Source organism: Elgaria multicarinata, chromosome 12, assembly GCF_023053635.1.
Source record: "Elgaria multicarinata webbii isolate HBS135686 ecotype San Diego chromosome 12, rElgMul1.1.pri, whole genome shotgun sequence".
In the NCBI taxonomy this organism is placed as follows: Eukaryota; Metazoa; Chordata; class Lepidosauria; order Squamata; family Anguidae; genus Elgaria; species Elgaria multicarinata.
The window spans coordinates 275469-302850 of record NC_086182.1 but is presented as its reverse complement, the minus strand read 5'-3'; the positions used below and the strand labels follow the sequence as shown (position 1 = coordinate 302850).

Sequence of the window (27382 nt, the reverse complement as noted above, 5' to 3'; positions counted from 1 at the left end):
TGAACTGTGCCAGGCTCTGAGCATTGAGTCACAGGCGCGCTCTCTCTCTCACTCTCTCTCTCTCTGTTTTTGTTGTTGGACAATAAATAGAGGGTGTGTCTTCTGTTCTTGCTCCTACACCAATGCTTCACCTATAGGTGGTCATACGTGGCGGTGGTGGGGACAGGGCCACGTGAAGGTGAATTGTAATAATATGGGGAACCTGGACAAAGGAAAAAAAATGCCTGTGAGCAAAACACCTGCCAGGGTTAACATTCACTCCCACTTGGTACACCGCTCTTCCCACCTCTCTACAGGCCACCATCTTTGGCTATGGCACTTATGCCTCTTCAATTGGCTGTCATGATCTACCAGGTATTCCCCTTCCTCCCCTTCTACATTTGGATAATCAAAAACATCCCCTTGGGATAATTTAACCCGAACTGGATGCTTCCCAGCTCCTGCTAGTCCCCCCCCCCCCCAGGATTTTGGTTAAGGTGACCATATGGAAAGGAGGATAGGGCTCCTGTATCTTTGTATAGAAAAGGAAAAATCAGCAGGTATTGTTATGCACGCAGCACCTGGTGAAATTCCCGCTTCATCGCAACAGTTAAAGCTGCAGGAGCCCTGTCCTCTTGACCAGATACAAAAGATTTTGAAATTTAGGAATTTCTATTCGGGTTCTTCTATCAAATATTAGTGTGTGACATTTCTAGCATTAGATGTGTTAAGGTTTTTTTTGTCAGCCATGAGGGCTAATCGTCTAATAAATAAATGAATCACTAAATCCTTCATCGGCCACTGGAAAATACCGAATGAGCTTCTGTTCTAAAAGCTTCCTACATGCACTACTCATCCATATGACTCAAAATCAGGGAACTCATTCCTATGGCCAGGCGGTTGATGGAACTGGGCACTGGGACCATTTCCCACCCAGTATTTAAGGCATGTCTGCCAATCCAGAGGCTTCATATTGCCAGTCAATAGCAGGTGCTGACGTCGCTGAAATAGAGGCCTGGCCACTGCAGTCTTGTCCGACATCTCTTACCTGTCCGACACTCAAGCTTCAGGCCACAATACACAAGCCGTCGCACTTCCTGTGTAAGGATACTTACCCAGTAGGGCAGAGTTGGGGAAGCGCCAGTTTTCTCCATAGCCTGCATAAGGGGTGTGGCTGTAGGCATTCCCAGAATAGTCGCTTCCTGCTGGAGACAGAGAAAGAGGGGAGGAGCACCAGCAAGGAAGCAACTGAAGAAGACCCACCAGTTCTACATGAGAGCTTGATAGACAACTGCTAAATGTAAGGTTTTCCTAAAACTACATATCTGTTTTTGGTAATCCGTATAAATTAAGCTGCCAAATTCTGTTATTGCCCTCTCCTACCTAGCTCAGCTGGTTGAATGTCTCATAGAATCATAGAATGTTAGAGTTGGAAGAGGCCTATAAGGCCATTGAGTCCAACTCCTGGCTCAATGCAGGAATCCACCTTAAAGCATCCCTGACAGATGGTTGTCCAGCTGCCTCTTGAAGGCCTCTAGTGTGGGAGAGCCCACCACCTCCCTAGGTCTTTGGTTCCATTGTCAGATTGCTCTAACAGCCAGGAAGTTGTTTTCCTGATGTCCAGCTGGAATCTGGCTTCCTTTAACTGGAGCCCGTTATTCCGTGTCCTGCACTCTGGGAGGATCGAGAAGAGATCCTGGCCCTCCTCTGTGTAACAACCTTTCAAGTATTTGAAGAGTGCTATCATGTCTCCCCTCAGCCTTCTCTTCTCCAGGCTATTGGTGTGGAAGCAAAATGGAGCCACCCAAAAATAAGGGAACAGTTTTTACATATCTGGGGGGGGGGGGGGGGGTTGCTAGGTATGCAGAAATTCTGGAAATTTCTGATTTTATAGTTTTTATAAACAAAACAAAACTGCCTGACAAGAACTAATGCGCTTATAGACTGCAGATAACAGTTGAACCTAGAGAAAGAGAAACCAGAAGTCAGTCAGACTGTTAAGTCTATGGCTGAAAGGAGCAGAGACCCAGAATGTTTGTCATACAGCAGGAGAAGGGAGAAAGAGGAAAAAGTGTCCTTAATTTGTTTCCCACTACTGAAATATTTCCTCTCTTACAGCATGATCATGCTCTACAGGGTTTCCGTCATGTTCCAGCTCTCCTCTTTCACTGCAAATGTTTTTTTACAATTCTTTCCTTCAGTAGCAGACTAAGGGCATCATCAGATGAGCATTTTATTGCACACTCGTTGCTGGACACTCATGGATTTTTGCAGGTCCTATTCACATTGTCTGTGTCCCGCACACCTCCCACCCCTTCTAGCCTTCTTTGCGCAACAAAAAAGACCCTGATAAATCTGAATTATTTTTGAGACGGAACTTGCTGCTATCTCCTGCTGTGAGCAGAAGCAGCGCGATCAAAACGGCCCACTGAATGGGCCATGTGCACATTGGGCTCCATCACACCTTTTTTTCCTGGTATGCCCCCGCAATTTTGACCTCTGTTTCATTAGTGCAGCAAGCGCTGGTTCCTTTCACGATCACTGCTGTGCTGGTGAACTTGTTTGCTCTCCCACTATTGTGCCCGCCCCACTCCTTCTCCTTCCCCCTCCAGTTCATTGGTTCTTGTCGGGTGATGAACATGGGCACCTTCCCCCCCCCCCCCGCTGCCCCGCTCTGGTTTTGTTGTCTAGCATTTTACCGTTTCAGCATTTAATCGGCTGGGTGCTGTTTCTGTGGGCAATGAGGGTGGGGTTGAAACAGCAGAAGTCCATTCAACCAGCTCAGCACAAGTCTGTTCATTCGACCAACAGACTCAGCAAGTTGGAGGAGAACTGTCCCACCCTCCTCGTTCGTCAGCAGGACCACCCCTAACAAAAGCAACACAGCGTGAGGACAGCAATAAAAGGGCCATAAGGGGGCTTTTATTTTTTGTGTTGAAAATATATAGGACTTTCTGGGTGTTTTTGTGTGGTGCAAGGAAGGCCAGAAGGGGCGGGAGGCAAACAATGACATCAGAGGAACCTGTGAAAATCTGGGAGGGCCCAGCAATGAGCGTGCAATAAAACACTTGCCTGATGGAGTGTGTTGTTTACTTCTTTTGAAAGAGTAAGTAATGAGTACTTCTTTTGAAAGAGTAAGTAATGAGTGACAAACACGTGGGTGGGGAAGCGATGGTAAACAAACGGAATTTCCCCCGTGTGATGCCAGGTGCCAGTCAGTTTGGAAGTGAAAGGGAACCCTCCCCTAAATGAGGTAGTGGCCTCTACACACTTGAAGGTGCCCTAGGCATGCAGAACTGTATATAAATATTAGTAAATTATAAGAAAATCAAAATCAAACATCTGAAAGTCACCATGTCAGAAACCTGGGAGCAGAGAGCTCCTAGTGTTCACAGTCCAAAGGCACCAATGTGGCTAGCCCATCGTTTCCTCCTTAACAGACTTTTTGTAGGAAGAAAACGACCGAAGCAGGAGGAAAACACAGTGTAAGGCAACAAGTGCAGGCAACATTTTCTGGAACCACCTCACAAAATGGGCAGGATGAAAGCCTCAACTGGCAGCATTTCTGGTCTGACTCCTGACAAGAACGTTGGAGAAGTACTGCAACTGCCCTCTGCCTTTCCGATCTTTTGAAAAGCAAAGCCAGCCTCAAATTTGCAGCTAAAAAGTCTGCAGAATAAATCTTCTCATACATCAAAATAGAATTTATTCTTTCATAATTGTTAGATTCAATAATAACAGCTCAGTCAAATCAATACAACTGAATGGCAAATACTACTATTCATTCTGCTTCAGACTGACTATGTGGGGTTCCATTAGAATCTTATGGGAGATTACTGGTGCAGCCAACTCCCAGGAAGCACATGGAAGCAGCCTCCAGGCCGGGGGCAGGTCAAGTCCAGCAAGAGGTGAGTGTGCAGATCTGAGGGGGAGTGATTGACTCACGCCCCCACAGTGCGTGTGTGTGTGCGGGGGTGGGGGGAGGTAGACGGGTTGCCTTTCCCAGATAACTGCTTGGCTAAGTCTCCTTCGTGAGGTGCTCCGTTGGCTTAAGGAAGTGTGTGGACTGGTAGCCAGCAAGGCATGGAACTCTGTTTAGGTTACCAGGTCAAAACTTTAAAAATAAGGGACACTTTGATGTCTGAATTATGGGCTCCCCATTCTATCCTATGGAAGTGACATCTCTGGAAAAAAGGACCAATCTTTTCATGCAGGGGATGTCTGCAAATGCTAAGCGGGTCATATTTATTCTGAGAACTGCCCATTGTTGCTCGTTGACACTGTTCCTGTTGTCTCATCTGGAGGCGGCAGCCTGGCCTTAGGTGGGCCTGCCGAGAGGCCTGAGCGGCAACCATCAAAGTTGCTCCCTGTGCAGAACATCTCTGAGTGCTGGTTCAGAAGGGAGCTGCCCAGCCAGTCTAACAGTGCCTCCCCATCAAGGGAAATTGCGTCGTTTACCAGGGGCTGGTGTGCTTCCTGGTGAACTGATTAATTACACCCGATGGGAGGGGTGACAACAAGGCAGAAGATCCTGCTGTTTCCTGGGGCTCCTATGAAGGTTTGAATCGAGGGAGCACCTCCACCCCACCTCAGCATGTGTGCAAAGGAGGGGAGGGGAAGTCTTGCTTTCATAGGTTAACTTCTGCTGCAGTGTTTCCTTACAGCCCCCAGGAAAGCCAGGACTTACTTTTCAGTAGATGTCAGATTGTACTGTAAATCTGCAACCCTAGGCACACGTACTTGGGAAGCGGGAGCAGCCCTTGATCGTGTGATCCAGCACTGAACCTCTTCTCTATCCACACTGACTATGTCAGTCTGGCCAGGCTCACATGTTACACAGCAACTCCCAGGACATTTATCCTAACATTACTTGCATTTTGTATGCCCTCCACCTCCACCAAGCCATTCAAAGGAGACACTCCTGTTCCTGCCAGACAGGTAATGATAATACAGTCTTTTCTCAAGTGGTCCAAGTAGATACATTATCTTAATAATCCTTACACTGATCCTGTAAGGTGCGACAAGATCATCACCCCAAAATTGCATGTGGGCATTTGAGAGAGAGAGAGAAGAGAGATTTGTCTTTCTATTCCTCTTTGGATGCAGGCGGAAGGACAGTTTTGTCTCCATTTGACTCCCTCCACAGGAGGGAGGGACATCACTGCTGGTGAGGGGGTGGGGGAGAGAGAGCATAAGCCTGAACAGGGGTGGGAGGGAATGGGATTTCAAGGGGCACTTGATTGAGTGTTCTCATTACAAACACTGTAAAAACAACCCCCAATCTCTCCTTTCTTCTCCTGGCCAATCTCATTTCACGCTTGAGGGGAGGGAGCACGCAGGGGGAGAAGATTCTGTATTCTCAACGCCACATTAAGCACATCTCCAAGGTAACACAGGAACATGCCAACTCAGCATGTCCGCCCAGCCCAAGGGAATGGTGCCAGCTTGCCAGCTTTTCCAGGCTCTCCAGGTGAGGCATCATTGCCAGCACACATCCAAGGCTGCCAAGGGAGCCAAGTTAGCTTATATGCAAGGCGGCAATGTGGTTTTAAGGGACTGCCAGGTGGTCGTATCATATTGTACCCACCCTGTATCAATTGTATTGATTCCCAATTTGTTTCTGGGCTCAATATAAAATTCTGGTAATAACCTTTAAAACCCTAAATTGTCCAGTGTCAGGTTATGTTAAGGGCTGCCTTGACCTGTGTAAACTTCCCTGAGCCTTCACGTGGGTCCAGAGGGCCTGCTCTCTGGAGTGTTGTTAGCCAAGAGCCAATTAATGGGTGCCAGGGACTTTCAATAAGCTCCCACCCTTCCCTTTTTACATAACGTTTGAAATTATTGTTATTCTGGAAGGCATTTCAGGATGGACTCTGCTATTTTTACTGTGTTTATACTGTGTTCTGCTGTTTTTAATCGATGCTGTGTATTTCAGTGTTTTATTTGGTATACTATACAGTACTTGTTTTAATGAAAGCTGCTTTGGAAAAGTAGTTTGAAACCAACCAACAAGAGGCTACTCTGGGTGAAAGGAAGGAGGGCGCATCCGCCAGCTAAAGACTGGGCGTTGCCCAGGGGAAGTGCCAGCACGAACAAGAAGCTTTGAGAGTCTAAAAAGACCAGCTGACTCTTCTGGTCTGGTTTGGTGCCACAGCTGCACACCCACCTTGTCCCTTGCTCCAAGTATCACCTGATGCAAACTGTTCTTGTGGGGCATTAACCAGTCTTGGTACAGTGTCAAGGTGACTCCAGAGTTTACATGTGGAGCAGAGACACCATCCTGGGTTAATGTATGTAAGGAAAGAATACTGGTTGGCAATAATACCAGTTTGGTTAATCCAGGTTCCCTGAGGTTTTGTTGACCAATTGGGGGCTGCAACATAGGGGCTCCTGCATTTGCCTTCTGAGAGTCATTTCGTTCTGAGAAAGGAAAAGACATTAAAGATGGTCTTCTCAGCATGAGTGGCAGCTTTTGTTTATTACATTATGATCTTATACATCCTCTTGTGACTTAAAAAGCCAAGCAGGAGCCCACTGCCTCACTCACAACAACCCAAGGTTGCATGTGAACCAGGCCAATGTCTAAAGCACTGTCCTGTGCATATAAATATTCAAAGGTAAGTCTCACTGTGCTCAATAGGGCTTGCTCTCAGAAAATGGTTCCTAGGATTTGCAGCCTTAATTGTGCTTTTGTCCTGTTTTAAAATTATAAATGCCTATACTAATGTATACCTATAGAGGTGATACATTTGGGATATTGACGGAAGATAATAGTCATTTATTTATACTACTTTTATATCACTTAATATCCCCAGATCAGGAAGGGTTGCTCCCAGCCGTACTTGGAGATGCCACCAAGGATTGAACTTGGGACCTTCTGCTTGCAAAACAGGGGCTCTACCACTGAGCCACAACCCTCCCCCAAAGTCTAACCAGGAGCATACCATGGCATGGATCACAGTGCCTGGGGTATTCCTAACCATGAATGGGGGTAGTTGGTGCATCAAATGGGTCCTCTTGTCCACTGAGGTCACCTGAGCCTTCAGTGACAAAGACGGATCTAGGAGCTATGTAACTGCTCTCCATTCAGAACAGGTAAACAACCTGATTCCCAACCCTCAGAATCACCCAGCCATAAGGTCTTATCAGGATTCAGCTTTAGCCTGTTAACCCTCATCAAACCCATTCAAACCCTCATCAAACCCATTCAAAACATGAACGGTCTCTCCATGTTTTGATCACAGAGAAATAGAGCTGGGTGTCATCATCAGCACACTGGTGACATCTTGCCCCAAATCTCCTAATGGCAGCTTCCAACAGCTTCATATAGATATTAAACAACATTGGAGCAAAATATTATTATTATTTATTTATATAGCACCATCTATGTACATAGTGCCCTGTGATACCTCACAGCATGACTTCTAGAGAATAGACAAGGCACAGTCATCCAATGTTATTCTCTGTAACTTTGCATGTAATCCTGCAAATAAGAGTTCAACCACTGTAATATGGTGCCCTCTGTTCATGGAGATAGTCCAAGAGGACACCATGATCAACAGTATCAAAAGCCACTGAGATCAAGAAGAAGTAGAATCATACTCCTCCTGTCCCTCAACCAAAGAAAGTCATCATTCAGGGCAACCAAGGCCAATTCAGTCCCAAAATCCAGACTGGATCCAGATTATCAGTTTCATCCATGAGCACCTGCAGCTGAGAGCCACCATTTTCTTGAGTATGCCAAAAAAGTGGGTATTTGTGACTGGATGATAGTTGGCATGAATGTCTGGGTCCAGGGAGGCTTTTTTTCAGGAGTAGTCACACCACCACTTCCTTCAAGGGAGCAGGGACCACACTATCACACAACGATGCATTCACCACTTCCCTGATCCATCTAGTCAATCCCCCTTGAAGGAGCCACAAAGGACAAGGATCAAGAGAGCATGTTGTGGGTCACACAGATACAGGTACCTTGTCTACAGTCACAGTTCTCAAAAACGAATCCCACAAACCAGGACAAGGCAAACCTCAGCACACACTGTATCAAAAGTGGTGTAGAAGTGAACATGAAGGTGAATGATTTTGTCCTTCATGTGTTTGGGGTGACCATATTTTGGAAACTAAAAAGGAGGACAATGTAGGGGGCGTGCCCACCAACATATCCAGCCCCCAAGGTGTGTGCTCGCCAACATGCCCAGCCCCCAAGGGGGCGTGTCCATCCAAACATGGCCTTAGTCACATGTCTGATTTCATAGCATACAATTAAGACAAACCTGTTCTACATAACATCTTAATGTTAAAATCACTAAAATAAAGAACAAGTGAGACATTCAATGTATCTGAAATTAACTTCACTCACTCCTGCTTTTGTAGCTTTTGCTGTACTTTGAAGCTTTTGCTATACTCTGTGTAATACAATCTCCCCTTCCCTCAAATATCTTTTCTGACTGCAAGTCCTTTAATAGATGACCATAGTCTCACCTTTCCTAACATTTAACACTTTCTCATATCCATACACACAGATTCAGCATACTGCTACCACTGAACAAATGAAGAAGTTGACATGTGCAGAAAAATCTAGTGCAACAAATGAGCATCCTAGCACTCAGAAAGTGTATAAAATACAATATCCCTGCAAACATTTACCATGGAACAAAATAAACTAAAGGCTTGTTGAGTCACTTCTCACTAGCACCTCTGAGCTTGTTTTAACTTCTGGTTTATCAGTGAGAAACTGATATAAAAATGTGATATTATATCTCTGGTTCATTAGCCATGTAAACAAGACCATGGTCATTAGCAATACAAAGAAAGGCCAGAATGGATGCCCCTTATCACAACGCTAGAAAAAGATCTTTCCCTCCTTTTATCCAAATAGCTCCTGAATTTACACTGCCTCAGTATGCAGAGAACAGAAATCCCAGTCTGGGACCCAAAGAAAACTACCCAAAGAAATAACAGAAACAAATCCCACTGATTTCAATAAAGCTTATTCCCAGATAAATATAGGATTGCAGCCTCTTCACCTTACTTGAGCAAGTGCAAGCCCCTTCTGTCAAGGACAACTATGCACACACAGAACCTGGCCTCCTGGATCATGTAAGCAGCAGGTGCTCTCCAGAAAGATGTTTTCAGAGCCTAGGAGATCCAGGCACACTCAAACAAGTCAAGCCAAGCCACGCTATGCTGGGACAGAACAATCCTGGGACAAGACAATACTTTGCAATTAACCAGACATAACAGTCATAAACAAAAAAGAAAAACACAACTACCTCATTGACATAGCAATAACTAATGACAAAAATGTTGCAGAAAAGGAAGACTAAAAGAGAGACCCAGCAAAAGTTTTAGGAAAAGTTGCTCGTGTTGGCATAGGTTGAGATATTTTGCTGGTCAGAATTTTCATCAGTAGAACTCCAATGGAAATACCTTAATGGGAATATCTTTATGACTTTTAACAATTTTACTTTGGGCTTTCAGTCTTCAGAAACTGCAGGTGGATTATATGAAATAACTAGCAATTACAGGAGAAGTGAAAACCCTTCTCCACCCCACCCCACCCAATGCTCATTGGCACAAGAGCTAATAGTGAGATCCAAAAGATCATCACATCAATATACTTACACACAGGATGACCCACCCCAAAACACATGCACACACATCCATTATGCCGGTCATGCAAAGGCCCGGATGGGTGCTGGGAGAGGGGCTGGAGGATGTGTTTCCGGAAGCGCATCCTTCAAGCCCATCCCTCGTGCTGATCTGGGCTTCTTTGTGGCTGGTACAATGGTGTTGGCGAAGAAAAGGCCCGGATGGCCACGGGCACAACTTTCCCAGACATTCATTTAAATTCTTGACTTGTCCGGGGAAATCCGTGCATTTGGTCACCTTATTTTGGCAAACTTGGATACAGTGGAGGCAGTAAAGTAAACCTGCTTTGCCACTTTCACTGCCATGCAGTAGATATGTGCTCTCACACACGTTCATTCAACATCAGGACTCATCTTGAGCCATTCGTAGCTCAGTCATCTTCCAGCCTCTTTCATTGTCCGAAGCTACCTAATAAATCAGGGAGCCATCTAATCTCCATGCCCAAGAGGGCACTCAGGAATGATTGTGAGGAGCCTTTTATTCCTCACCATTCTGCAGCACAATAAAAGACTCCGCAAAATCACCAGTTCTGGCTACTGGAAAATACCCCAGAGCATTCAGGAATCCATCAGATTCCATGAATCTCTGAGGGTGGACCATCTTAATGGATCCCCCACCTCTTCAGAGAGGGACTGGCACCATGAGATCAGATCTAATCAGGAAGTGGTATGACCATGACTCCCATGAAGGTCCACCTGGTGTCAACATTGTGCCATGCTATGACTTCCCTCTATTCCCAGGTATTTAATGGCATATGGTGGGACATTTATGTCAGCTGTCCTTATCAGGTCTAGTATTTTATTGAAATTGTTTTTAGCCGTTTGATTTGTTTTAAAATTTGTTTATTGAAATGTTATACATGTCTATGGTTGTGATTTTAAGAATTTTTGTAATCTGCCCTAGCTTAGACTATTGAGTGGCACAGAAATCATCATCATCATTTCCAAACCACACCCCTCACATCTTGAGGCAAAGGTATTCCCTCCCCTATACATTGGGCCAATGACAAACTGAGACATCATGGCAGTTGTCATGGAGGCTACAAAGAACCAGCTGGTTCTGTTAAGGCAGCTTCAGTGTGGATGTTTATGCCTCCTAGGACAGAAGTCCTAGGGTTCCTACTGTGTTAGATCTGGGTGTGGATTTTTCCAGGTCACAGTCATCAATCAGGTTCTTTTGGTTACCAAGATGAAACAAGCCACTCATGCAAAAAGATGACAGTTTATTGGTAGAAAATGGATGCAGAATATGTACATTCAAAGGAAGTTCACACTTCTTTCTAGGTAATCAAGCTCTCATAGCTGGGTATCTATCAGGGCCCCACGATAGACAAAAGCTATCCCTTGAGCCACAAAAGTTCCCCAGGTTAACAGTGCACATTGTCCCCTGGCGAAAGACCTAAGCATGAAGCCTGTGGATTGGATCTTACAGGCTCCTCCCCTAGATGCCTCTTCTACCTTTCAGGAGCTGACAGATTACGTCCCTCCCCACTCTCAGAAGAAGCAGTGGGGGTCCCTCCTGCAGTTCCCAAAGCATCTCACCTTGGGAAACTAATTGCCTTTCTAGTGCCCAACCAGTGAAAATCTCCCAGTTCATTTTGAAATAAGACCCTACTAGGTTCAGATGATATGATAACCAATGGTGGGTAAAATAGTAAACTGTGGGTAAAATAGTCAATGGTTGGTTATTGTGTTGTCTGTCAGGACTTTTTCGCACCATGGTTGGTTATTCGGCCAAAATAACCAATGCAAATAACCAATGCTGTGCAAAGTTGATTATTTAAATAACCATTGGTTATCGAGTTGTATTTTGGGCATTGTTGACTATTTCATCACACACACAGTTGGTTATTTTCGGTGACTACTGAGTCCCCTGGCAAGAGTGACCAAAGCTGGCAGAACTGTTGACTAATAGTAAACTCGACGTTGGCCTTAATCCACACCACAATTTATTACAATCACATTGTGTGGGGAGCACCCCCTCGATAATCAACTGTGGAGTTGACTATTAACCCGACATTGACTATTGTGTTGTCCAAACACAGCCATGAGAAAAGGGTGAGATAACTATAAGAGGTCCATCTAAGAAACAAAGCAAGCTTTAGACTGTGTCCTTCAAGAGGCATACCTCAGCCAAAGCAGCTAAAATCTACTGACTGTGACAAATTACACGGGTCTACTAGCAGTATTTTGGAACTCTGTGAAGTCCATATTTCTGCACACTAACATATTAATTACACTTACTCATTTTAATGCCGCCACTTTAAGCCACCAGGACTCTCTGAGCTTGTGGCTGAAGTTGGTTACTACAACCAACCTTGAACGGAGCTGAAAAGGCAGACTTCATAGGGAACTGAAGTATATCAGGAGCTGAAGTTAATATGAAAATACCCCCATCTCTGACCTACTTCTCATCACATTAGGTCTGGGGGACTGACTCATTTGAAATCCACAGTTATGTCCAATCAAGTCCTTTATTTTGCACAGCACTGTTTAACGACAATTACAAATAAGGAACTGGAGCTGTGCATCCCAAATTAAGCTTCGGGCCACCACAAATTACACACCTATGAAGAGTGATTTCTTTGGGAAGCCCTGGTATTGCATCTGGCCCAATGCTTAGTTTGGGCTCAAGTCAACTGGCAAGCCCCCATGTCAATAATAGCCAAAATACACGTATAGGCTGTGAACACAAAGAAAGCCAAATCATACACCCTCGCTTCATGGAGCAGAGTAGCTTCATACCTCATTGCCTCCTCTATGGAGTGGCACAGCATCTCTCTCCTTTCTCAAGCTGCCTTTCTCTACACCCCTGGAAGCCCCAGGCCCTGCTGCTGCTGCTGCTGCTGCTGCTGCTGCTGCTGCTGCTGCTATCAAAGCTCTTCTCTTCAGCAGCTCTTTCTCAGGAGTTCCTTACCTGCTACCATTCCAGCAATTGCAGAAGAGCTGTAGCTACCCTGTCCATTAGATGGAATGTGTGGCGGGTAGCCAGGAAGTGTGGAGCCAACCACTTCACGCCCTGCAAGGGTGAAGAAAGGGATCAGCATTGGCGTATTGTAACATGGGCAGCCTTTGAGGAAGGTCTGTCAACTTCGGCTGGTGCCAAAATGGCAGTGGGTTTTAACCAGAATCAAGTACTGTGACTATATTACAGCAGTCCTCTCTGGCTTGCACTGGTTTCTCATTTTCTCCCTGGCCCAAATTAAAGTTCTGGTTTTGACCTATAAAGGCTCTATACAGCTTGGGACCTCAAGGCCTGATGGGACACCTCCTCCCTTATATACCTACCTGTGCCTTAAGTACAGGACCTTCTTCAAGCACCCCCTCATTCTGAAGCTTGGAGAGGACAACAAGAGAGAGGGCTTGCCAGAGGTGACCCATCAGCTTCGGAATGTGCTCAACTGGGGCCAAACACTTTTTGGTGTCAGGCTAAAACTTTTATTTTTTTTCCTTTATGAGTATTTTAGTATTTTTACTGTGTTAGATATACTATGTTTGTCTTTGCAGTGTGGCTTTAAGTATTGTACCTGATTGTGTTTTTTGTGTTTGTATCGAAATTATATTTTATCCTGTGTTTATGTTATTGTTTTTATTGTGCTCTTGTTGAATCTATTATGTTTTTAATTGATGTACAAAAGTTAGAGAAAGTTCTGTTGTCCAGTGACCATAAGAAATGGATGCTTCACAGGTCTCTTGTGGTTAGTCCATCAGATTCATAAAATGCACCACTAGCTGTACCCAACCATCATGCTTGTGAAGATTCAATTTATTCAATTTATTTGTTGCCATTCTTCAGGGCAACAGTCCATGTGCGTGCATACATGTGCAGGAGATGGGATCTAATTGCAAACAGCTTTCTGTTGAGGCAAGGTCCTTCCATAGCCTATGATACAGGCAAAGCTCCAGTCCATATAACCTCACTGAGAGCTTCCAATCGTCCTTATTTCTGAACTAAATATACTGTGCTGTGATTTCCTGAACCATTTCCTGATGTGATTCTGCTTGCTGTACATTAACCTGACATGCCCTTACCCATGAAATACGTTTTTACTGAAGTAACTCTGCTACTGCTTCCTCACCCCCATGAGCCTCTGGCATCCACACCTCAGCTTGTAGGATACAAACTCCTAACAAATAAACAAAATGGCATTGCTTCCTTCATCAGGAACTATCAGCTTTAGTACTTCCGCAGCATGGCCTGAGTGGAAAGAAAGATTTGCTTTGTTTTAGTTCCAAAAAGAGGGAAAAGCAGTGCAGTTCACGCCTTTCTGCTATGGGGAAAGAAGGCAGCAATGCCTATAGATCATTAGCCCTTTATGAAGAAGGACATCAGCATAACAAGAGATGTCAAGTTGGACACCCTCTTCATCCCAAAGAGGAATGTGAGGGTCTGCATTTGTCAAAGAGATCAGAAGCCTGGAGAAATATTGTGTCCTTATATGAACACTCTGAATACTGTGAATTTGCTGATAAAAAGGAGGAGCACCTCAGGACTGGAACTTTAGACAAAGATCTTTCTGAAAGAATGCAGCTAATAAAGGACTTAACCCTTCACAAAGCCACAGAGATGGCTAAGCAAACAGCATTGATCAAGAGCTTGGTGAGGAAGCAAGGACCACTTAGGAGTGACTTGAAGGAGGCTGCCTCTGCTCCACAAAACACTTGAAGCAGCTGCAACTGCCATTTTGAAAAGGGTAAATGTCCTCTTCATGCCTCTACAAAAGCTGCCCAGTAGTTTTAAAAGTGCTCTGCAGCAAAAAAATAAAAAATAAAAAAGGGGGGGGGTATAACAAAAGAAAAAAAGACAGACTCATTTAGGGATGTTTGTCCAGCTGGAGGAGCACAGGATGGCCTAAATATCTTAAATATCCTAAATAGCTTCAGAAATGGCTAGAATGTACTTTGCTGAACGTGGACAATTGAGTGAATTGGAAGACCCAGTTGTAAAAGGGCACTGTACTGTGTACCACAAATGATGAAGAAAGAAATCTCATCCCTTATCCACCAAGAGCACCAAGCAGATAGTGTGGTGGACTGGTATTGGAAATGCCATGCTGGACAACATTGTATCCAGGGACTCCTTGCAGTATAAATAGATCAACACTAAAGGAACCTTTAGTCATGACACCCTTTCTTGGAAAAGGCTCACAGCTGAATTGGGGGCTCAATGTTGTAGACATTGTAGACTACTGTTGTAGACTACTGTTCAAGATAAATTGAGATACTTCACTTGCCTAATATTACCTGCCACAATGTTGTTATCCTGAATCCTGGCCCAAGTTTGGCAGCCCTCACCTTCCTTTGGGACTGGTACAAAACCTGGCTCCACACACCTGGTGGGATCCATGTGTACCTGACAGAGCAGCTTGCCTAGAAATGGCTAGGTGAAATCCTCCACCCTATTTTTGGGCAGAGAAATTGGGAGGACCATTTCTTCAAGTTTCTTCAGGAGGCAGGAGACATTCTGTAACATTTTCTGTTTTGTGTCTCACCATTAAAAGTGGAAGGAGCACAGCATCTTTTTTACATAAAGTGTGTGTTTGAACTTTAGCTGAAAGTGGAAACAACAGCAATTGTGTTGCTAGCCTGGCCACCATTTTTCATCCTCCAGACATAGTATTGTTCTGAGGCATCGTGTGTGTGGAGGGGGGATGCAAAAAGCCAAATAAAACAAAAACAGTGGAGAATATTTAGAGAAAATTCCGCAAAGAGAATTCGGGTGAGAGAAAAAGAAGAAGAAGAAATGTAATTCTTCTGAGAAATTTCTGCTCAGCTCTACTTACCTGTCACAGCAGAGTAGGTCTGATGAGCAACCAGGTTTCGACTCAGTGGTGTGCTGGAAGGTGTCAGCATAGCTTTGCCATCATCCATAGAACTGTTCAGCAGGGGCAATGTGTAAATGCCTGCCTGAGGGAATAGGGCAGCAAAAGATCAGTGCCTCATTCAGCCCTTCCTGGTCCCCTGGTCTTCTTCGTCTAGTCTCCAACCGATCTGGTTCCCTCCACAAATTCCTTGTTTGTTCCCTGGATCCCTTCATTATTGCTCATCCCTGAATACCTTGACATTCAACACAGCATCAAAGCCCACCCCCTCCACACACACCTACTGCTATGAAGCTGCCTTATCCCTAGTCAGCCCACTGGCAGCAGCTCTCAACCTGGAGATGCCAGGAATTGAACCTGGGACCTTTTGTAGGCAAAGCATACGTTCACCTATGGTCTTTCTGTGACCACTTCACCACCAAACACCCTCATGTCAATCATGGAGGACTTTGGAATCAACACGCACCTGCTCCCCTTTGGCATGGCTGGGGGAGGCGTAGACCTCTGGGAAGTGCTGCCTTTCAAATGGGCATTCCAGCAGATGCTGCCCATAGGTGTCGCTGCGCAAGTGTTTGTGGGAGGTGCTGCTGCTGCCTTGGGAGTCTGTGCTGAGCCCACAGCTTTCTTGGTCACCTGTCAAGTGAAGCCTAGATTAACCCAAGGCAGAGATGTACGAGGACAAGCCTTCCTAGGGGGATTTAATCTGGGGAAAGTGTAAAGCCACCCCATGCCTGTTGCTTTTTTTATATAGTTACAGAGTTGGAAGGGAGCTCAGAAAATATCTAGTCCCACACATTGCTCAAATCAGGCTCTCACGGTTAGTTTCTCCTAATGTTAAGCACCAAAGAAAACAGTTCTGGGACAATTAACAAGATAGTTTCTGGCTTAACACCCTGGTGCTGGTGGGTCCTGAAAATACAGAACCTTCAGGGACCCATCCAGCACAGTGTAGCAACACAGTTATACTGGTGCAACTCTGCCAATACAAGTGCCAGCCTAAAACCCATGGTGTTGGGTGTGTAGCAGGATTCTTATTTTCATACACTTACATCTTGGTTCCAACCTCAGTAATGTAACATTATGCCTGCAAGAAAGGTGGTGTAGATTAAAACAGCCTCCTGCTCTGCTTCTGCAGGCATGACAAAGGATAGGTTACTAATTCTGTACTACACCAGGAGCAGCTATGGCCAGGGAATCCATAACTAAGAAGGATCCTAAGGTTGGATCAAACCAACAGTCCATCTAGTCCACCATCACAAGGTAGGGTGACCATATGAAAAGGAGGACCAGGCTCCTGTATCTTTAACAATTGTATTGAAAAGGGGATTTCAGCAGGTGTCATTTGTATATATGGGGAAACTGGTGAAATTTCCTCTTCATCACACCAGTTAAAGCTGCAGGTGCCCTGCCCTCTTTTAAATCTGGTCACACTAGTATAGCTCCTGTACCTTTAACTGTTGGGATGAAGAGGGAATTTCACCAGGTTCTCGTATATACAAATGACACCTGCTGAAATTCCCTTTTCTATGCAACTGTTAAAGATACAGGAGCCCTGTCCTCCTTTTCATATGGTCACCCTACCACAAGGTGACCAGCCAATGGGAAACCCACAAGAAGGACAGGAGAACAATGACAGTATCCTCCTGCTCATCTTCCCCAGGAACTGGTATTGGGAGGCCTATTGCCTCTCGGGGCTGGCCCTACCATTAGGCAAACTGAAGCAGTCACCTGCCCACCCCAACATGGCCTTAGTCACATTCTGATTCTGCAGCTCACAATTAAGACAAACCTGTTCTACATAATGTCTTAATGTTAAAATCACTGAAATTAAAAACAAATGAGACATTCAATGTATCAAATTAACTTCACTCGCTCCTACTTTTGCTCTACTTTGAAGCATTTGCTATACTAAGTGTGATAGAGTCTCCTCTTCTTTCAAATATCTGTTCTTCCTGCAAATCCTTCACTGCAGGCAGGGCCGGCGCTACCATTAGATGAACTAGGCAGCCACCTAGGGTGCAAACCTCAGAGGGGCACAGCAGTACTTCCCAAGCACCGCTCCATAGGGGCTGACAGTGCGGATCGTCACTGGTCTCCGCCACCCCAAAGCAGGAAAAAGCCCGACTGGTAGAGAAACAACCTGAGGGCTGGGGACACAATTAAAGGGGCAATGCACCGAGCGTGGCAGGAGCCATGTGCGCACATCACGCTCCACCTGGCTGCGCACGACAGACCCACATCGCCCGCCCCTCCGAACAACCCTGGGAGCCCCAGCAGACCCCTTTTGCCTGCCCTCTGCCCAGCTGCGAGGCACCCCCCAGGCATTGGGAGTTGCTCCTCCTTGATGCCCTCTCCAAATGCAGGGATGATGCCGCCTCCTTCGCCTTCTGGAGCGGGCACTTCCTTTGGCCCCTCGCCGCCTCCCTGCATGACTCTCACCTCACCCCACCAACTCTGTTCAGCACAAAGGGTTAATGAGAATGCTCGATTGGATCTTACACAAGAGCAAGGGACACACTTTTTTCCTAAGGAAGCCAATGCAAAAATGGGCCAAAGCTGGTGGTGCCTCTGCCTACGGCGCAAAATAGTCTGGCACCGGCCCTGACTGCAGGATCATAGTCTCACCTTTCCTAACATTTAACACTTTCTCATATCCATACTCACATATTCAGCATACTGCTACCACTGAACAAATGAAGCAGAAAAATCTAATACAACAAACGAGCATTCAGAAAGAGTATAAGATACTATTACTCTGCAAAAATTATCCGTGGAATAAAATGGGCTAAAGGCTTGTTGCAGTCACTTCTCACTAGCACCTTTTTAAATTAAGTATATTGAAAAGGTGGTTCTTCTGGGAATCTACTTTTTGTACTCTTCTTCTCTTACATCTGGCATGAACTTTCTCTACATTGCATTAACTTTCATTAGATTTACATGTTCTGAAGTGCTGTAAATGGAACTTGAAATGCAGTTAAAGTGTTTACAAAGGAATGAATGAAAATGTTACTTTAGAGACACTAAAGTGGTTGGATGGGTCCAGCAGGATTCCTGACTTTGCTTGAAAGGACAGATTTCCGTAACTGATTGATATAATTTCTTTGCTATCTGATAGCTAAGGCTCTCTGTCTTTTTGTGGTGGTGGTGGGGAAGTGGGGGGAAGATCTAGAAATACAAATCCAAAGTTTAGACTTGGAGCTCCATATTATACTAAAGAAAGAGGAGCCTGTAAAGTTTTCATATTTGCTAATATTTTCATAACTGGAAGGATAGTTCTGTGTTGCATTTCCTGTAACACACAGTATATACAAAGCCTTCTGGGTTTCGTTGAAATATTATCTGCATGAATTATCTTTGCAAACTATGTTCATCTTTTGTGTGACTGACAACTTGCTCCACAATTGCAGAAACCTCCCCCTCCTAACCACTTCCCCCCTCCTCTATCAATGATCCTGTTTTGCATTTGTAATTAAATTCATGTTAATACTTTAGGATTACAGCCCCTATTGCAGTCAATGGGATGTCTGAGTAGACATGTATAGCTTGCTTAAATCTTCACAATGAAGATACATTATGAGCAGCAGTAAAAAAAAACTAATGGCATTTAAGGCTAATTAATTTATTGCAGGATGGGCTTTCACAAGAAAGACCTCATTTATTAATAGTGTAATCCTATATATGTCTGATCAAAAATAAGAACCATTGACTTCAATTGAACTTGCTCTCTGGTGAGTGAGTTCAGATTGCAACCTAAATATGCTTGAAGTAGGCAGTGAATGAGTTGATAAATATACACAAGTCTAAGATCTGGTTAAGCATCAAAGCTTTCGATTGTGTGAGTTGGCTAGCATTAAAGATGATAATAGAAAAGATGGGATTTGGGGAAAGATTTAAAGGTTTAATAGAACAATTATGCTCGTGAAATTTAGCTTCAGTAGTGGTAAATGATGGAGTGACAGAAAAAATACAACTAGCCCGAGGAACAAGACAAGGTTGCCCACTTTCACCGGTTTTATTTGTATTGGTTATAGAACTATTGGCGAACGTGATAAGAGAAGATGAAACGATTGAGGGAATAGGATGGAAGGAGGAAATTAAAATAAATATGTTTGCAGATGATACCATATTAACAATTAAGAATCCATTAAAGAAAATAGATAGAATAAAACATCATCTGAGGGAATTTGAGGAGGTGAGGGGATTAAAAATAAATTGGACAAAGTCAGAGATGATGTTGTTTTATTACAGTAAAAAAGAGGAGAGAGAGTGGAAGAGTAAAGAGAAAAATATGAAAGTTAAAGAAATAATAAAATACCTAGGAATTAAGCTTACTAGGAAAAAGAATTAAAAAGAATTAAAAAGCTGGCAAAGTATAGTAAATACTTTTTGTAATGGAGATAGAAAGGCGAGACTTAATAAAAAAAAGTTGGCATGTAATGCAAAAAAAAGGAGGGCTAGGGCTCCTAAACCTAAAGTTATATCACATAGCTAATAGGTTAAGACATGTAGTAGAAAGTATGATAGGAATAGAAGATTTAAGTTGGTTGGAGGATAGAAAGGGAGAGGATATAGAATGGAAATTAGAAAATATATTTTTTAAAGATTATGCAAAGAAATGGGGGGAACAAATAGAGAACCCTCTTTTAAAAAATCACTAGGAAATATGGCGATTATACAAAAAAGACTTACTTCCGATTATTTCCCCAATATCACCAGTGATAATGATGAGGAACTTTCTGGAAAAAATTTTAAAAGTGTTGGGAAAAAGTTTAAAAGAAGGAAAGGTAATGAAATTAAAAGAGTGGTTAGAAAGGATGAAAACTAGGAAAGAAATAAAGGAGAGATTAAAAGAGGGAAATAGATCGTGGTTAAATTATATTCAATTAGAACAGTGGACGAAGAAATGGTTAAATGATAATGGAGAGTGTAGAGGAATTACGAAGTTTGAGGAGCTGATTTTAAAAAAGAGAAAATGAGAAAAGAGAAAACAAATCAATAAAAGGTTTGAGTGAAATATATAGAATATTAGTGGAAAAGGGAGAGACGGAAAGTGTAGGTAAGATGGTATGGGAAACTGACTTGAAGGAACAAATAGGGCAACAGAGTGGAAACAAGGAGTGTTAAGAAACATGTCCGTGACGATAAAAAAAAATTATTACAAGCTTGTTTGGAAGTGATACCTAACCCCTGTGAAATTAAATAAAATAAATAAGATGAACTCAGCAATATGTTGGAGAGGTTGTCAAGAGAAAGGAACATATTTACATATGTGGTGGTAGTGCAAATATGTACAAAAATTATGGGAAATGGTCTTTAAAGAGATAAAAGAAATTTTAGGAATGGAGATTGAAGAGACACCTATTGTGGCATTATTATCAGTTTATGGAGAACTGAATTGTAATCAAGAGTCAAAAGAATTGATAACGAATTTGTTGACAGCAGCAAGTCTAATGATATCAAGGAACTGGAAGATTCAAGGGGATTATCATATAGAAGATTGGTATAAAGAAATATGGGATATTGCTATTAATGATAAATTAATGTGTAACATGAAAGTTAAAAGAGGAATGATAAAAACGAATGATTTTGAAGGAATATGGAAACAGTTTTTAGAATTTGTACTATTAAAGGGGAGAGGGAAAACACCTCAAGAGGAAGTAATGAGATTTTGGAAATATGAATAAGATCCTGGGGTTGGAGGGAGCACATTTATGTTAATTATGTTATGTTAAATGGAATTAAGTTAGAACATATGTTATGTTTACTTTATATTATTGTGTATTATGGGGCATTGTTTCAATTGTATTGTTGTATTGTTTGGATGTTTTTTTAAAAAATAAAACTATTAAAAAAAAAGTTCTGGTTAATCATTTGGGGATTTGGGGTATTTTGGGTGGTCCCCAGAAGGACTGCAAGCAGAGGAGCTCTTCCACCTTAAAGTGAAGCATTTAAATATCTCTAATTCAAGCCAAACATTCTTCATCATTGTTTTCTGAAACTATGACCTTTCACTTGCTAGATTATCTGTGCCAAATTTCACAGATTTCACAAACAGGACATAGTTGTACCATTTCACGATTCAGAGAATTTTCAGGCAGTGTCAGTGTTCCAATCACATCTATCACACAACATCACTTGGAAGACTCAACAGGACAAGAATGTCCTTGTCTGCATGTGTTCTCCCCCCTCCCCTGGCCAAAGGCACATCAAGGCTCCTTCCATCTTCCGCCTCACCTCTCCTATCTAATGTTATATGTATACGGCAAATAAAATTTAATTTTCTGCCCTGTTGCATCAGCTTAGGGCCATCTAGTGCTTTCCCAAGTGATCCAATGGTTACTATGACCAGTTTGCAAGATGTTTTTCAGATAAAGTTGTGCTAATGCCAACTTCTCCAGCTGTTGAAGATACTCATGGTTCAGCCCAAAAATGTGGGCAAAATTCTTGTAGGGGTGAGGCCTACCACAGGTGTGCTTGACCTTTGCCTTATTTGGCCAATAAAAGCTTCCAAGCGTGGACTGACTGAGTGGGTGAAGGATGGTAAATGCCTCCTTGCAGGTGGGTCGGGGAGGCTATTGTCCCAGCAAGTCTAAAAGAGGCAGCAGTGAAACCTTTACTGAAAATGCCTTCCCATAATCCCACCATACTGGATGACTTCTGGCCACTCCCCAAGTCTAAGAGTTCATTCTGGGGCAAGGTGCATGGTGGCTTTTCAACTTCAAGTTTTCTAGAATAATAAATAGATCCATTCTATAGCTCCAGGCCACTTCAGTCTTCAGAGAGGATGCCATGGCCTGCAGATTTCTGTTTGACTGCTGCAGTGGCACATGCCCTATGGTATGATCTCCTCTCGGTGGTACATCAGGCCTCAACACTGTCATGTTTTAGGCTTTTAATGAGAACTATTTTAAAAAAAATTGGCTTTCCCTCAAATTACTCTGTCAATTATTTTGTTTTTATTGGTTTGTTTTATTTTTTACGGTGTTGATGTAAACCACTTGTGCAAATGAGAGGCTGTATAGAAATATTTCAATCAATTAACACCTTGCTTGTGGCTTGGTTATGGAACAAGGAGCCTGCCATTCACACCCCCTTCTGATAGCTTTCTGCGTCAGGCTTAGCATTTTCTTTTTAAAAAGTTTTTAGGCTATAGCAAGTGTCGATTTGGTGAAGTTGTCTATTAAAAACTCTGAATAAAATTTGGGACTCTTTAGTGAGAATTGGATGGAAATTGTCTGAGTTAGAGCAGTATAAGGATTTAATTTCCACTCCATCCCCCTTCATGTGCCACAGAGTTATTTTGGGAAAGGCTAGTTGTATGGAACATATATTAAACAAGTATGATATGAGAAGCTGTACAATACCTTTACTGCTTATATGGCCTTAACATATAATGTCTGTGCTTTTGGGCACATAAATGAATATAAAAGGGCATCCTCTTAACATGAAGCATTTTTTATCCTTGAATCACAGCCTGAAGAAATCACAATTATCGAGTAGCACATAATAACGAGAAAGCACCCCGACTCCCCTCTCCCTGCCCGGTGTCACTTACTGTCATGGATTTTCCTCTTGTTGTCACTGCTGGGTGAACCAATCCCCAGAATGCCATTGATAGAATAAGTAGAGCCCAGGGAATCTGACTGGGGCGACTCTGGTGGCGTCACAGCAGAGCTGGGAACTAGGGGACACAGCAGAGTGATCAGTCAGGCTCATCCAGACATTCTAGACACACCCACCTCGTGTGTGTGTGTGTGTGTGTGTATTGCAGAGGTGAGGAACAGATGGAAGGACACGGCAAGTGGTAAACCCATCACTGCCATCTATGGCCTAATCTACCCCAAGCAGGATATTGCACTATGAAAGCAGTATGGAAGTAGTATATAAAAGGCAGGGTATAGCACTATGAAAGTGGTATATGGTATGTGTCAATGGGCCCTAACAGTTGTCAGTGCACTTCAATACTGCTATAAAGCAGTAGTGTGCCTCCTGCCTTTTATATACCACTTTCATAGTGGAATAGCCTGCTTGGTGTAGATTAGGCCATGTTAGGACTCAGAGAAATTGTAATTTTGGGTGCTTAGCTGTTGGCTTTTAATGTGTCAGAAGACTTGTGTTGGCTTTCTTGCAACAGTCTAACATAGCTGGCCCTTTAGAATATATTTTTTTCTGTTTGCTTTCCCAGCTCCACTGTCATGGTTTGTCCTGTTATGGTAGCAGTTATAACAAGCACAAGAGCTCCTGGTCTCTCCACTATTAGTATTTCTTAAAGCCTTACATTCTCCTATCACCAAAGACTATATCACCAATTTGCATTAGTTTGCTAGGGCAGTGATATTTTCCATCACAAATGTTCATCACCATTTCTTGGAACAAGAAATATGGACCTTATTTCCAGAATTCATACTTCGATATGTCACAGTGGAGGAGTCCCCATTGCTAGACCCCACAGCTCTTGATTGTTTGCAATTTTCGTCTGGGAACCTTTCAAAAAATGTTTCAACAGCAGCTGTGTCGTAACACGTGCTGTGGCCTCTTCAAATTAAAGTCTTGTCTTTTGGTCTCTGCAAGTAAAGTAGCTAGGGGAATTGGCTGATTCCCTCTGAAAACACAGAGAGTGATGAAGGAGGGTGGGGAAGTGAAGATAGGCCAGGCAGTACCCATCCAAAGGACACTTACTGAGGTTATGGCTGGGGCTCAGGTTTTTAGATACCATGCAGTTGTCCATTGGGAGATTGAATGGTTGTTGCACTTTTGTGCGAATGATCCTGGAAATGAAAGAGAAATGAAGAGGTCATGGAATCATAGAATGACCAAGTTGGAAGGGGTCTATATGGCCATTGAGTCCAACCCCTGCTCAAGACAGGAATCCGCATTAATGCATACCTGACAGATGGCTGTCCAGCTGCATCTGGAATGCCTCTGCTGTGAGAGAGCCCATGACCTCCCTAAGTAATTTGTTCCATCGTCATACTGCTCTAACAATCAGGAAGTTTTTTCTGATGTTTAGTCAGAATCTGGCATCCTGTAACTTGAGCCCATGTCCTGCACTCTGGGAAGATCGAGAAGAGGTCCTGGCCCTCCTCTATGTGACAACCTCTCAAGTACTTTAAGAGTGCTATGATGTCTTCCCTCAGCCTTCTCTTCTGAAGTATAAACATGCCCAGTTCTTTCAGTTTCTCCTCATAGGGCTTTGTTTCCACACCCCTGATCATCCTCATTGTCTTCCTCTGTGTCTATTCACAGTATTGCTATGCCAGAGACCAGAAGCTGGTCCCAACAAGTTGTTAAAGCAACTTGATAATGGAACAATCCCCTTGCTAATCATCTGGGAAGGTTAACTCTCTCACCTGTTGATGGAACTAACACTGGGAACAGTGTCATTATCACAGACATCCTCGGCCAACAGACGGTCCCGGATTTCCCAAGCAAACATGGTGGGATTCTGCCGCTTGTAATCCCCAATCTTCTCTACCACCTTGGGTGTTGCCACCTTGGGCTTGGAGCCTCCAATCACACCTGGCCGTATACTGCCAGTTTCGTAGTACCTACTCCAATAGACAAAGTAATAAGATTACCACACCACCATCAAGAAGTATACTGGGCATTGCCTAGGGTTTAATAACCATTTCCTGTCCAGCTCCAAGCAAGGAGGTGGTCTCCTGCAGGAATCTGAGTTTTCAAAGTAGGTTCCTCAGTGATTAGAATGACCAACTCTTGTCCCAGAGGTTCTACTTCACCTATAAGTCCCTTCTCACTCACATCGCACTATCCACACTACCCATCCACACTACCCACATTCCACTATCCATCCAGGCATTTATCTATCCAGTGGTTAGCTCAGCTCATGCAAAGTCTTCCTGTTCTTAAAAGCCAATATCATATTTGCAGCACATGAGGGGGGGAAATAACTAGGAAAGAAACCTAACTACTAGGAGCAGATGGATTCCTACTGTGGTAGAATAGCAAGCAGGTGATCTACAGCAGATAGGGCTGGTGAATCTGGCTGATTACGGTTTCTCCAGTGGCTGCTTTTAGGGCCCATATATGCAGGTCAATGTTACAAGCTGTTTTGGTAGTGTTGCTCTTGGCCTGCAGCCCATTTGAGAAGGGCAACAAACGGAATATTGTTTCTCTTTTGCAAATGGGTATGTATGATAAGCAACAGCTGAGTTTTCTAGGGTTACACAATGTATCTATTGCAGAGATGGTCAATTTCTGTTTTCTTTGGAGGCACTCTGTTCTCCGGTCTCTAGCCCAATGACTGAAACAATCCCCCTCTCTTAAGCATGGGCAAGCTCTGTAATAAAGTTGATGTTGTCTAGTAGGAAGGGCTTCAGACATATGGAGCTCAAGTAGTATAAGGTTTACTACTGAAGAAAGGAAGGTGAGGAGCCTTGGAAGCAATGGCGCTACTTGAAAGACTTCCTTGAAAGGAGCATATGCAACTTTAGAATGCTCATGATAAAACAATACAATACATGAAAAACGTGGAGGCCTGGTTTGCACATAATGCTAAGCCATCATGTAGTTTGTTGTGGTTGTGTCTGAACCCATCCCTACAAACAAACCATTATTTGTTAAACCAGCTACAAACCACAAATAGAAGCTATGGTTTGTTGTTGGCTTACAAAGTCTGGCTTGTTTAAAATATGCCTTGTTGTGATGTCTGAACACAGAACAATGGCTTATCCCTGGCTTGTTTGTGTTGCTGTCTGCCTTGAAACAGAGGCAGCCAGCAAGAGTAGCCTAAAAACAAATCTGCCCTGAAGGCCAGTAAAATGGGCAGGAGAGAAACAAACCAGAAACAGGGAAAACAAGCGATAGTTTGTTTACTTGTCAATTGTTAGGTAGAGCCACAACCCATGGTTAACATAAACCATGGCTAAGTGTTACGTGCAAACACAGCCACAGAGATTTATAGGTGAAAGAAAAACATTTTACCACAACATGATTAAAATTACATTAAGAACCAGGCAAAATTGTTTCAGAAGCCAGATGCAGCCCATAACCCTAACCCAGCCAGCCAGCCCCAACCTACAGCATGTCTCCTCAGCCCGGCACTTATACCAAAATGCTGACAAGAAAGGTTCACGTTCATCTTTCTGTGTGGACTGTACAAGACACTTAAGTTAGATTCTCAGGGAGAAAAAGCAACCTGTCTTCCAAAATGGTTGCTGTTCACAGTAGCTCTCCATAGCCCTACATGGCTATCTTCATGCTTACCTGCCAAGGATTTTGCTGACACAACCGTGACTGACTCGGAGTTGCCGGGAGATGTCACAGGGCCTCACACCTTGGTGGGCCAAGTCCACAATGCGTTGCCGGACCACCTCTGGCAAGGGCCGGCCATTCACAAAGGCCCCACCCAGCTGGTTCAATCCTCCATGCCCTGCTAAGACACAAACCACATTCAAAGTGGGCAAGGGGAGACCTGTGTGATACTGTTGTACCAACAGAAATGTCTACCAACAGTACTAAGCCTTCATCCCACGTACCCTTTTATTGTAGTTCTCCCTCGAATTATCCTACTCCGTTTATATAGTGTAGGGTGACCATATGAAAAGGAGGACAGGGCTCCTATATCTTTAACAGTTGTATTGAAAAGGAAATTTCAGCAGGTGTCATTTGTATATATGGGGAAGCTGGTGAAATTTCCTCTTCATCACAACAGTTAAAGCTGCAGGTGCCCTGCCTTCTTTTAAATCCGGTCATTCTAGTATAGCTCCCACACCTTTAATTGTTGTGATGAAGACGGAATTTCATCAGGTTCTCCATATATACAAATGACACCTGCTGAAATTCCCTTTTCTATGCAACTGTTAAAAATACAGGAGCCCTGTCCTCCTTTTCATGTAGTCACCCTAATATAGTGCTTCTATACCGTATGAAAACTTGCAAACTTACACCTTTCCTGTTGCTCATTGCCAT

General features: G+C 43.6%; 1 protein-coding gene across 1 annotated transcript; it reads right to left on the bottom strand.

The window, feature by feature from the left end:
• Positions 1–57: 57 nt before the first annotated feature.
• PAX8 (paired box 8) lies at positions 58–27382 on the bottom strand. Its single transcript, XM_063139439.1, has 10 exons — positions 27359–27382; positions 26678–26895; positions 24802–24999; positions 24131–24219; positions 23007–23132; positions 15918–16084; positions 15413–15536; positions 12547–12648; positions 1095–1184; positions 58–202 (listed from the first exon to the last, which is right to left on the bottom strand). The coding sequence occupies exons 1-10, from the start codon at positions 27380–27382 to the stop codon at positions 132–134; spliced, it is 1209 nt and encodes a 402-aa protein (XP_062995509.1). The 3' UTR covers positions 58–131.

What these genes read in the sequence shown, in the direction of transcription:
- PAX8 (XM_063139439.1), bottom strand. Translation starts at nt 27,382, where the DNA reads ATGGCAATGAGCAACAGGAAAGGT. An exon ending in AATTGCTGGAATGGTAGCAG is followed by an intron (nt 1,185 to 12,546) that starts GTAAGGAACTCC and finishes CTCTGTCTCCAG; the next exon opens with CAGGAAGCGACTATTCTGGG. An exon ending in CCCCAACTCTGCCCTACTGG is followed by an intron (nt 203 to 1,094) that starts GTAAGTATCCTT and finishes TCCTTTGTCCAG; the next exon opens with GTTCCCCATATTATTACAAT.